Source organism: Alligator mississippiensis, chromosome 4, assembly GCF_030867095.1.
Source record: "Alligator mississippiensis isolate rAllMis1 chromosome 4, rAllMis1, whole genome shotgun sequence".
NCBI classification, from domain to species: Eukaryota; Metazoa; Chordata; order Crocodylia; family Alligatoridae; genus Alligator; species Alligator mississippiensis.
Window position 1 is genome coordinate 108,751,494 of NC_081827.1, and position 12,385 is coordinate 108,763,878.

General features: G+C 41.1%; 1 protein-coding gene across 5 annotated transcripts in view; it reads left to right on the top strand.

Annotated features, from left to right (window-relative positions):
• The window catches only part of KIAA1549 (KIAA1549 ortholog), a 233,159-nt gene that overhangs the window by 142,343 nt on the left and 78,431 nt on the right, over window positions 1-12,385 (top strand). For all 5 annotated transcript variants that reach the window (XM_059726456.1, XM_059726454.1, XM_059726455.1 and 2 more), the window contains exons 9-10: window positions 9,024-9,201; window positions 11,295-11,479. In XM_059726456.1, coding sequence (XP_059582439.1) covers window positions 9,024-9,201; window positions 11,295-11,479 — 363 coding nt within the window. The remainder of the gene's footprint in view (window positions 1-9,023; window positions 9,202-11,294; window positions 11,480-12,385) is intronic.

The following is a 12,385-nucleotide window of genomic DNA, read 5'->3' on the forward strand; positions in this document are numbered from 1 at the left end:
TGCTGAGAGAGGCAAGGTGGATAGGAAGTAAAGAGGAATAGCAAAGCAGTTACCCTATTGAGGGATATAGGGTTTACAAAAGCTAGTCCAGGGATAAGAATCTGTAGTCTCGGGTTAAACCATAATTAACACAATCCAGTCTGTGGATGATTTCTTGTTCTGTAATATCCTATTGAAGTTCATTTTAAAAGTGGTGTTGTCTAAGAACAGCCACTCTGAGCGATGGAATTGCTGCTTTCTCTTTAGCAGCTCTGCTTTCTGCAGTCCCTTCACAACATCTAGTGAAGTAAGCCCTCTGCTTATGAATGTTTATACTATACATCTCTGATTCAGCTAGTCTATAAAGGTGCAAATTTACCCTGCCTCCTACCTGACTTGGCTAATATTGCTAAACTACCTCTCTCTACAGGTCATCTAGCCATTCTGTTCTCCTTACTAACTGTAAGTGGTAATGGCAATTGGAACCGTTGGAAGCTTTAAGTAGTTATAAAGTAAATCACATGATTTCTTGAGGATTGTTTTTAAAAATGCTTAATAAAATTCAACCTAATCTGAAAACTGAGCATGTTTGTAATTTGACTGAGATGCCCTGCAAAGGATGATAATGCCCCTTTGAATCAAAGGCTGTCTTGTTAGAGCAGCTGTTATGCAGCTCTCTCAATACTTCTAGATACTCGGTAGTATTTTGTAGTGCATAACTATGAAATAGGATAATGTGCTTGAACTCTGGGTGGCACAATTGTCATGCAATTAAGGTACCTTGTTAAACAAAAGAACATACTCCACCCTTTCACTGCCTGTTTGGCCCTGTACTCCAGGTCATAAGAGTTGCAGTGAAAGACATAGTATTAATTGTGCCAAACTTTGTACACAAGCCACCTTCTGTCATACTCTGGTTCTGTTTTATAGTTTCATCATAAACAGTGGTTTCTACTTGTGGGAGAAAGGGAGGGTCAGGGGCTGGAAACCAAGTTCTTAACTGCAAAAATTTGAAAATTTACCTTGTTGTAAGCTCCAAGCTCTCCTATATGTTTCTTTATCACTCAGATCAACACACTGAAATTCAATCTACCTTGTTTAATGTGGAAACTGTTTAAAAAGACTTTTTTAGCTAATCCATCATCAGCTGACTTCACAGTTATCATCGGCAGTTCAGTCATCACCTTCATTCAGTGTAACCCTACAGTTTTCCCTCCCGCTTTAATCTCCATATGTTCAACCTTTTTCCCCCTTCTCCTTCTCTCCCCCCCCCATCTGTTTTAATGTGAGGGTTTTTTTGCTGTTGTTTTTCCTTTTGCACAGATGTAATTTAGTGTGAATACAGTGTTTGTTTTGGATTTTTCATTCCCAACGTACTCTTATGTGTGTGTTATATTTTATTCCCCAATTCTTCCTCTGAATATAAATAAAATAAGCCTTGTGTTGCTCACAAAAGATGGTACCATATGTAAAATACATAGGCTGCATATAAGAAGTTACTGTTTTATTAAGTCAGTGGTGTTCAACCTTTTTGCCTAGCAGGCCAGATGGGCAGTGCTCATTCCATCTGTGGGCTGGATCCAGATGGCAGTCCTGATCCGGCATGTGGCGGTCATGGCAGGGCCCCATCCTGGCCATGGTGGGGCCGAGGGTGGCAGGGGGCATCCTGGCAGGGGCCTTGACCCTGCAGGATGGAGGGGAAGAGGGCTTGACCTGGCCTCATGGAGGAAAGGGGACATGGCTGGGCCCCAACCTAGACCCACTGGGGGAGAGGAAGGGCCAACCTCATCCAGCCCAGGGTGGGAAAGGGTGTAACTCAAGGCTTATACAGCTGTAGGGGTGGGAGGAGGGTGCATAACCTGGCCTCAACCTGCTGCACAGGGCTTGGGGTTTGGAAATTTGTCAGTGCGGGAGGGTGGCTGTATTTATTGCCACTGCTCCCCTGCTGCTAAATTTCCCAGTCCGTGAGGATCTCCACAAGATGGATTCCTATGGCTCCATGAGCTGCATTTGGCTTGCAGGCTGGAGATTGAGCACCTCTGCTTTAGGCAATAGAGCACCAGTTGTTGTGTATTGTTTGCATGCACCGGTGTTCGAGAAATCCTTTTCTAGTTTAGAGAAAGCATTTCACTGGGTGACAATGCAATGCTTGGCTCATGGAGATGGTTTTACACTTGCTATGTGTGATACATTCTGTGGGCCAGGCCTTGCCCGCCTAACCCTAATAACCGCTCCCCGAACCATCTTTTTGTATCGCTCCGCTTTTGCAAAGGGGCTATAAAGTTTCCATAACTGGGCAACTGTACAGTACAACTAGTACAGCCTCCTCCACACTCCACAACATAAGCTCTGCCTCTTAAGCACTCCATCACTCCCTTCAGTTATGTATGCCAACGCTGCACAGCAGTAATACAGATATTATTACAGTAATTGATGAAAGGATATGCGAAAGTGGAAGGAAGAAGATTCCATATTTTGGCACGTGGCTTGGGGTATATGGTAACCGTGATGTGGTAAGGTGTGCGCCTGTGAGTGAAGAAGAGGGTCTATCTGTGGCTTAACTTCTCATTTCTTTGCTCTTGCAAGCTAGTGACAGGTATGTTGTTTACATACCAGTCAGAACTGCTTCATGGCAATGCTGTGCATTTTTATATTCATGTATTTCCAACAAACTTTGTGCGATCATAGTAAAGAAGGCTAAAGGGACTTCATCTGCCTTGTTCAGGGTAGCAGTCTTTGTTAAGAGGCCCTTAAAGTCATCAGATATGCACAGTGTCTAAAGCCTTCCAGCTGGTTATTATACAAAGATCAATTCTCTCTGTTTTTGTGCAGTGTTCATACAAATGTTTCACAAAGCATTTCACATATTATGACTGCTTCATTCAAATACAGGCCCACAGGCATGATGTAGGTTATGTTATATCATGCAGACTTATGGCAGTGCCATGAGACATGTTTTATGAATAGTCTGTCACATCAGTTCACATACACTGTTAAAAAAAAAAATCTACCAGAAGCTTATGTTAAGATGCTTAATTTATATTGCTTTCAAATGGCACCTTTCAAGTTTATTTCAAATCTGATCTTTTGAAACCTGGGAGAAAGGAGACTGAATCCTATTAACAAGTAGCAGTTGGGATAAAGTGGCATAAAGAATGGCAGCTGGCACAAAGTGGCAAAAGGATTGGAAAACTATAGAAATTAAATGACATTGGACTGTTAATATTTAATTATCCAAACATTATTTGAGGAAATAATATTTACAAAGGCATGATAACACTTTATCACTGTTGAGTTCATTTTTTTAATTTAAAGCACAGGTTCATTTTCTTTATTTTGTATAAACAGATTGTGTCCCAAATTACTTGCAGATTATGTGCTGTCAAAGATGAAGTTTTCTTAGGATTTTGAGGTTTTTAAAATGGACCCTTTAAGAATTTTGCTGTCCAGTCTTTTTTTTTGTTGGAGCCTGGTGGCTAATTTTCACTCCTCCAGTGGCTGCCTTAACTGGCAGGCTAGCAATACCAGTATTTTCCAGCCCGAGAATCTGTTTGGTGGGCCAGAATGGTGGTTCACTTAAGGACAGAGGCTGGAAATGGATGTTGCCTTTGTGATGCCATAAAAAGCAAACAGATATCCATGCTTCTTGTCGCACCACAAATGTCTACATTTGTAACCATGACAATAGGTGGAAAGAAATTGTGCCACTTTTTTTTTTCTTTTTTGCAGTGGATGTTTGTTTGCTTTATGGTGGGGAGAGCACAGGCAGCCTGGAGTATGCACACTCTTTAGCCCCTAGGCAGGTGGTCCTGGGACTTCAGGGTCCCAATTCTGTGCGCCCCAGGAATTTCTCTGCAGAATCAGGCCCATGAAGCCCTAGGGATGCCTCTGAGTTTCCCAGCTTGTAGAGGTGCCCCTTGGGAATCTCCTAGTACCCTGACTCAGGACAACAAGTGACATCTGTCACCCAGTGAAGTGGATCAGCTGTGAGGGGACACATCCTGGCACAGCTGATTCCATTCCAAGGATGACATCTGTTCATAGCCACAGATAACAGCCTTTAACTTCCCCAGTATTTCCTGACTCTATAGGCTTATGCAATAACTTGCTGTACCCAAAGACAGACTGTGTGTTTGTGTATATGTGTATTGCCCATTTCCCATATGCTTCATGTTGCAGTGTTTACTAAGGAGGACCAGGGTTCAGCTTGACTTAATTGCATAAGTGCTCAAATCTCTCTCTCTCTCTCTCTCTTTCCCTCTCTTTTTAAAAATAAAGCAGAAAAAATGTTTTTTGGTTATTTTTACTGAGAGATGTACATATTTCAAAGGGAGAAAAAATCCTGCTATTCTTAGATTTCAAATAACCTGCAGTTTAATCCTGAACTTATCCATTTGTAGTGTCCTTACTGATGAATTGGCCATTGACTATGGGATCCCATTGGCTCATGACACAGTGCAAATGTTTTGTGAGTTCAGAATGCTTTGAGTTCTTCCATCACCTGGATTTTTCTACAATTTATGGACTAGAACTGGTTACCACAGCAACACTTGTCACTGACCTATGTACTCTTTTGAAAACTTTTTAAAATTAAATTTTAGTGGCACTGGAACAAAGTTAAGTTTTTATTCTTTACAATTTGAAACATGTAGACAAGGCTGAATGATTTTTTTTCTATTTGTTTATAGTGTATTGACATTTTTGCTTTTTCACACAGTTCCTCTCCTTTCTTATCCTTTGTGCTCAAAACTTTAATATAAAATGCTGCTTAATGCATGCAAAGCATTCCCATTTGTCTGGCAAACTGGATTTCTGTGCATGCTTGATGCTTTTAGCGCTGTAAAGGACAGACCTTCAAAACTGTAAGGCAAATAATTTGAAATGTTACAGAAGACACAAAATGGAAAAATGACACAAAGCTCAATGCACAGAAAGCATGTATCAATTTTTCTGTCTTCAGTACTTTTGTATTGTGAAATAGATCTATAAATGCTTTGGATGGAAGGAGGTGTATGCAGCCAGATCACTCAGAGTTCTGTGAAAGTAGATATTGATAACCACACTTGACAAATAGGGAAGGGAGTCACAAATAGTGTTGCCATTTCAGAGTTAACTGCACCTTTAACTCACTTGGGTGTCTTTGAGGAAACCCCACAAAGATTTCTTCCCCTCCAAACTGGAGAGTTAGTATGTATTCTTCTGCAATATACTATGATTGCCTCAGCATCTGTAAGACTGCTCTTAGCCCCCTATACAGTCAACCTGAATAAGAAGTGGCATAGCATGTAAAATTGTTACCAGACAGAGCATCTAAGTCTTGAGTGGCTAGTCTTTTTTTGCTGCAAGCTGTAACTGAACTCTTCCCCCATCACTTCTGCAATGACCCCAAATTAAGGTAGAGTTGAACAAATTGTACTAATCTAATTGGATCATTGAAAGAGTCAGAACAATAATAATGTGCTCAGACCTTAAATGGAAGTGATGCTACTGGATATTCAAATGAAGCAGATCTAGGTATCTTTACTTTCCTTGCTGATACTATTTTTCTATCTTCATTTGAAGACTGGTTGCTTAGTAGTAGGCAGAAGGGGTGAAGGACATAGAATGAAAGATGAACAACTTTTTTATTGGGATCCCTTCTTTTATCTTTTTACTGTAAATTTGTCCATCTTGTTAGATAAATAATAAAATGCCTTAAATATAAATTGCCTTTTGTTGCTAGGTAGAACATTAAATATATAGGATATAATCATGATCTCTTTACCCTTGAGCCCAGTAATACTTCTCTATTTTAAGGGGTAATTCTGTCATACTTTGTTTTAAGGTCAGATGTTACAGCAACTTCAGCTCCCACATTGCATTGAAATCTAACTCACAGGTTGCAAGGTTAGATACGATCTTAGTGTTCCCTTTATGTTCTGTTAATACAAGAATTAATTTTGATAGGACTGTTGAGAGAAAATTAAAAATCTAAATTCCTCTGCATATTGTTTTCAAATGTCTGTACTAAAATTAACTGTTTGTTTGTTTTTATTCTAAAAATGAATATCATCCCTCATTTTGTTACCCTAATGAGGTAACTGAAAGCCTTTCAAAATAATTGTTTTCCTTCCTTTGTTTTACAGGGAAACCTAGTTTTTCTATACCTAGGAGAACCTTTTTGCCATGTATATGCTGACTTAGGATAGTGTTTAGTTGAAGCTGGTTCCCACCCCCCAGAGAAGAGCCACCAGCCCTACTGGTATGAACTAGGATATTACAATGCATTCCCCCAGTAGTGGGGTTTTTTTATTAGAAATTGCCTGCTCTATCTGGTCTAGGGGCAGGCTCTGTATGCAGCATGGTTTTCAAACCAGGTGGAGCTGGTGTTTCATAGAGTGCAGTCCCGAACCATCCAGAGCAGGCATTAGATCCAGCATGTGGGGAGATCCAAGGATCACCTTCCATCCACCCCAGAACCAACTGGAGTGGGTGCCACATGTGGCATGGGTTCTAGAGCAGGCACTGCATGCAGTTGGTCCTGCACACAGGGCCATTCCAACATGTGCCAGGAGACCCAGGGCCAGCACATGGGGGAAGGGGAAGATGATATGGCTCTTCAGACCAAATCTCTGATACCCGTGGATTCAAATCCTTTTGTGTATTTTGCAGAACTTTAAATTGAACTAGCCATATAAATGTTTTATTAAAAAGAAGTTAAAATATGTTAGATTTAGTTTTAGAACACAGCTCCTGAGAGTCTCATTTACAGTTTAGATGTTCATTGATTAGAAAGTATCTAGAAGGGTTTGTCAAAACACACTTTTTTACTTATAATGGTATTACAACTTCACTGAAGGAATGACTTCCTAGAGTATCATATAAATGTTTATTTTCTTGTCTGAGGGTTAATTAGGAAGACACATAAGTTTACTATTTAGCTGTTCTAGTTAAGGATGGACAGATGATTCCTTTACAGCAAATAGAAAGCCTATGTTTTTGGATAATGTGTAAATATGTCTCAATAAAATTATTTGAAATTAAAACAGGTAAAACAAGTTAAAATGCGAAATTATGATAGGTATTTAGAGAAGAGCAAGTGAAATCAAACCATATTTCTGCTGCACTGTTTTGTCAGAGACCTTCCAATGAAAATGGACACATTTAAGGTGGGCATGAAACATTTTGGATTTTCAGACCAAAGAGAGTTCTGTTTCAAAATATAAACCTTTAATTTTTTTTTAAGCCCTCCCCTATAATGGACCTTCATAGAATTAAGGCTATGATCCCAAAAACTGCTTCCAAGATCTTAAGATCTTACATGCAGTTGTCAAAAATCCATGAACAACCAGTGGAATGCCAGAACAGCAAGAGAACCCATTTTGTTCCCAGAAACTGCTAGGGTATTACAAGTCCTTGCCTTCAACTACTAACTATTGTAAACAGTGCAGTTTGAAAACAATTTCTTTTTTAGCTGGCACAAATCTGAATAGTAGAGTCCTTCCAACTCCTATTCCCACATCAACAAATCTGTACATTAACATCAGCATTGGGAAACAAAGTCAGAAAAGCCAGGAACTTCACATTTATTCTCAAAGTGAATAGTGTACACTAATGGTGCTCAACCTTTTTGGTCAGCAGACTGGATGGGCAGTGCCTAATCCCTCCATGGGCCGGAACTGGCAGGGCCCCATCTGGGTGCACAGAGGGGGAAGGGGGGCAGCCTGGTCCCAATTCAGCTGCTCAGTATAGAGGGGTTTGGGCCAGCCAGAACCTGGCCGTGCATGGGGGGAGGGGCTGTGACCTGGGCCCAATCCAGCCTTGCGGGAGGGAGGGAGCATGGTTCAGCCCTGATCAAGCCTCATCAAGGTGGGGGGTAAAGGGCATGGCCTAGCCCTCCAAGTGGGGTTGAGGAGGTGACATGTCTCCTCCCCAGACCAACCACATGGGCAGAGGGGGCATGGCTCAGCCCCAACCTGGCCAGGCAGAGGAAAGGGAGCATGGCTCAGCCCAGCCTCCTGGGGAGAAGGGAATGCAGTCTGGTCCCAACCGGGGGCCAGGAGGGAAGGGGGCATGACCTGGCTCCAGTCTGACCCTGCGGGGAAAGCATTGTAGTCCAGATTAGATTCACTCTATGGGGCTTGGGACATTGGCGGCAGGGAAAGGTGGCAATACTGCCACTGGTCCCCCATCACCAAATTTCCCAAGCCATGGAGAGCCCCATAGGCCAGGATTCAAGGGTTGATGGACTGCATTTGGTCTGTGGGCCAGAGGTTGAGCACCCCTGCTGTACAGTATAAGCTGCTGCTTTCTCAGTTACAAGACAGCCGCTTCTGTAGATTTCTCAGTGTGCTGAAGCACTTGAATACTCACTTTTATCATTTGGATGCTGATTTATTATTGAACTGGTATAATCTTCCATTGGAACAGTTCCATTTGAAGTCTTTTCTAAATAAGTGTGGTAGTAGTAGTAATAATAATATGTTGTTGTTATTGAAACAGTGATGTCATGTTTTAGTTTGGGTACAAATTATTATAATTTATAAACGCAGAAAAATCGGTTGCCATCCAGATTTGTTCAGCATTAAGTAAAAGTTGCTAAAATCAGGGATATTTGCCTCTGTAGAATTAGGTTTTTTGTTTTCTTTTGTTTTGTTTTGGGTTTTTTTGCTGTGTCTTTTTATCCTTACAGTATTCCAGTGACCTTTACACTGTATGGTATACACTGCTGGTCAGGTCAGAGTACCACCAATTTCCAAATTTCAGCAAGCAGCCCTTATTCAAGTTCTGTGATGTGCACAGTCTCCTAGACATTAGAATTTGGCTTTTTCAGCCACAGGTTGGCACACTGGGATCTAATTTGGAGCTTTTTGCTCTTGATTCATTGGGGTTGGAGCCTGTGGCAATTAAGAGAAGCAGTGATTCTTCCTTCATGAAGCTGTACCTGCTGTCTTTCTTTATTAAGTCCTTATATGATGCAAGCCCTGTAAATGTATAAGTGGGGAGTGAATTGAAGGGAAGCCAAAAGGAAAAAGATGAAGTTTAAAAAGTATTTTTCTTTTCAGATTGTGAATGTGTCACGGTTAGAGGGTGCTGATTTCCCTGTAGAGCTGGTCTACTTTGTGGAGGATCAAGATGGAGAGAGGCTTAGTGCTGTAAAATGTTCAGACCTAATCAACAGAGTCAACATCCAGAGAGCTGCCATCATTCTTGGCTACCGGATTCAAGGCACAGTTGCACAACGTAAGTCGCACCAAATCTGCATTGGTACCAGTGAAGAAAAGGAAGGGTGACCCTACTTATGAAAAGTTGGGGACTTCCACAAAACAAAATCTGCTGCCTGTCACATCATAGAATTGTGAGATTGTAAGGGACCTTTTAGATCATTATTCCAACCTCCTTCATGGATGTGGAGAATACACTGTTCCGTACCCACCCTACTCATCCAGCCTGTGCTTAAAAATCTCCTATGAAGGAGATTCCACTGCTTTTCTAGGCAACTTTTTCCGTTGTCCCACTGCTCTTATACTTAGGACACTAAATTAATTTAAATTTTCTTTGTTGCAGTCTTATCCATTCCTTCTTGCCCTGCCCTGTCTAGGAACAAATGTTCTCTCTCTTTCTTATGGTGGTCTTACCAATGTTTGGAAACCGCTATCATGTCCCCTGTCCTCCAGACTTAACGCACCTTGTTCCATTAATCTGTTCGCATACAATTTGCATTCCAACCCCTTTATCATCTTTGGTCTCTCATCTGTGGATCCTCTCCAGGGTTTCAACATTCTTTAGAAAATGCCTAAACCTAGACACAATACTCTATCTGAAACCTAACCAGCTCCAAGTAGAGTAGTGCTATTTCTACTCTGCATTTATGATGTTAGGGATGGCTACATCATGGCTGCAACGAAACTCCTACTACATGATGTTAGTTATAGATGTCTGAAGTGCATGATTTATATATGTGAGATGATGGCTGATACAGAAGCTCTAAAACAGTACAGCTTGGAATTCATAGCCAAGTAGATTTGTGACTAAGATGTCTTTAAATCCATCTTCATATCCTCTTGATCCTGAGAGGTTCTGGGGTCAGAACTTAGACAATCCTGGAGAACTAAATGATAGCAGCCTCCCAGGGCTGCTGTTCTAAATGCTATTGTCCTGCCTTCACAATGCCCCTGAACTTGTAGAGCTATCCTCTGAAGGCAGCCACAGTGTAGAGGTCACTTCTCGGCCTCTTGAAGGCTCAGATCAAGTGTTTATTGTGCAAAAAATCAGGGGGTTGTAAGTATAAAACAGCCTTAGGACTTTAGAGGAAATACCAGTTGTTGAACAAGCCCGACATTTTTTTTTCAGCTTGTTCTCATATTTTTATTCATTTAACTGACATTATAATTCAAAACAATAATTTAAAACCATGTGAAGATCTTAAATAATAAATGTTTTGTTTTGTTTTAAAGATTTCCCTATTCTTACTGGGAGAGAGAACCAACAGAAGGGTGAAAACTTACTCTAACAAAGGATACAGTGAAACTGACTGTTCACAAAGTACTGTCAAATGTACCAAGTAAAAATAAATGAAACATAGCAAGAATTATTTTCCTCCAGTCTCTAGATACACTATCTGAATGTATGAGAACAAATTGCAAAATGAATTTGCACAGAAATATTGTTTTTAATTTGAAATTGTTCCTTTAAAAATCGGTTTCAACTGAAAATGTTTTACATGCTATTGTTTCAGTTAACAGTTAAAATTAATATCAATGCAGTGGATTGAAAGAAAATATTTGTCTCTTCCAGGCTTCTTCTTTTACTTTGTGCGCACAGTTAGCTTCACTGTAACTCCTAGATTTCAAATTGATTATGATCCTTTGCAAAATTAAATAGATTTGTCCAAAATTTGAGGTTAGTGAGAAAGAGAATAGACAGCTGATAATAGCAAATTTAGGGCGCAGGCAGGAATGCTAAAAAAATTCTTCCACGTAATTGTTGTTGATATGTAAAACTTTTAAATGTGTTTTAGCAAGTCACCTTGGCTGAAGCATTTTGTTATGGTTTGAGTAATCAGGTTAAATGATCTAATGAAAACCCTGTTGTCCAGTCTGTTTTCTAATTTACTACAAATGTAATTCTTAGTTAGCAATTGTAACAGCATAGAAATAATAGTGTGTATGTGTGTGGGTGTTATGTATGTGTATATCGTTAATATATATATATGGGTGGAGGGGTGCATGCATGTGTGTGTTTTTAATGTATATGCATATATATGTGAATGACAGCTAGCAGTATATATAACTAAATACAACTCTTGTCTCCCTTCCACTCTCTTCTAACTGTAGCTGTGGAGAGAGTGAAACAGTCATCTTCTGAGTCACAGAACAACAGCCTGTGGATTATCGTTGGTGTGGCCGTTCCTGTGGCTGTGGTGCTGCTTATCATTATTATTTTGTACTGGAAGCTGTGCCGAACAGACAAGCTGGAGTTTCAGCCGGACACAATGAGCAATATTCAGCAGCGACAGAAGGTAAAAGCGTGATGGGAAAATATGTGGGTTGAGGGGTATTCTAACTGCTCCAAAATGTGACAGTCTAACAAGCAGGTAGGGCCAGATCCTGTGCCCTCTGTCAGGCTTTCTGTTCTACTTTACTTGAGTCCCTGAAAAACCATTAATATGTCTATTTTGTGTGATCTTACCATAAAGCTAAGTCACAGAGATTGCTTGCAGATATAAAACCCCTCCCCTGCCAAAAAACAAAAAAGTTGATCGAATCAGCTATTAAATAAAAGCACCAAAAAGCCCTGCTGAAGCACCTATAGAGATAGATATAGACAGATATATAGATATTCACTTTTCTAACCTTGCCTCTTTCCTGTGGATACCCCACGAGCCAAACTATTAGGGGTGTGCGAAATGGGTTGTATTCGATTTGGATTTGGCCCGAATCGGGGACAGTGATTTCATTCACTGATTTGGATCACTGTCCCCGATTCAATTCGGCTGAATGTGAATCTGAAGATTCGAAGCTGATTCAGAGAATCATCAATTCGGCCATAGACATAGCTTTAAATGTTTTTTTTTCTACATACCTCGAGGTACCAGGTGTGGCTCATGACATCTGTGATGCTGGGGCATCCCATAGGAGCATGGGGGGCCCCCTGTGTGGTCAGCAGCAAACCTGGAAGTGGATTGGAAGTAGTTCTGGTCCACTTCCAAGTTTGCCACCGAATGCGCAGGTGGGCCCCCTCCTGCACCCCCATGGCTTGAGGATTGGATGCAGGTGGACCCAGGGTGCCCCCCCAGCCCTAGGAGGCACCAGTTGCTGACTTGGGGGGCACAGGGGAGCCCCCCTGCGTGCTCCCCGGGGGATCTGGAAGTGGACCAGAAACGCTTCTGGTCCATTTCTAGATCTGCTGCCAAGCACGCTGGGGA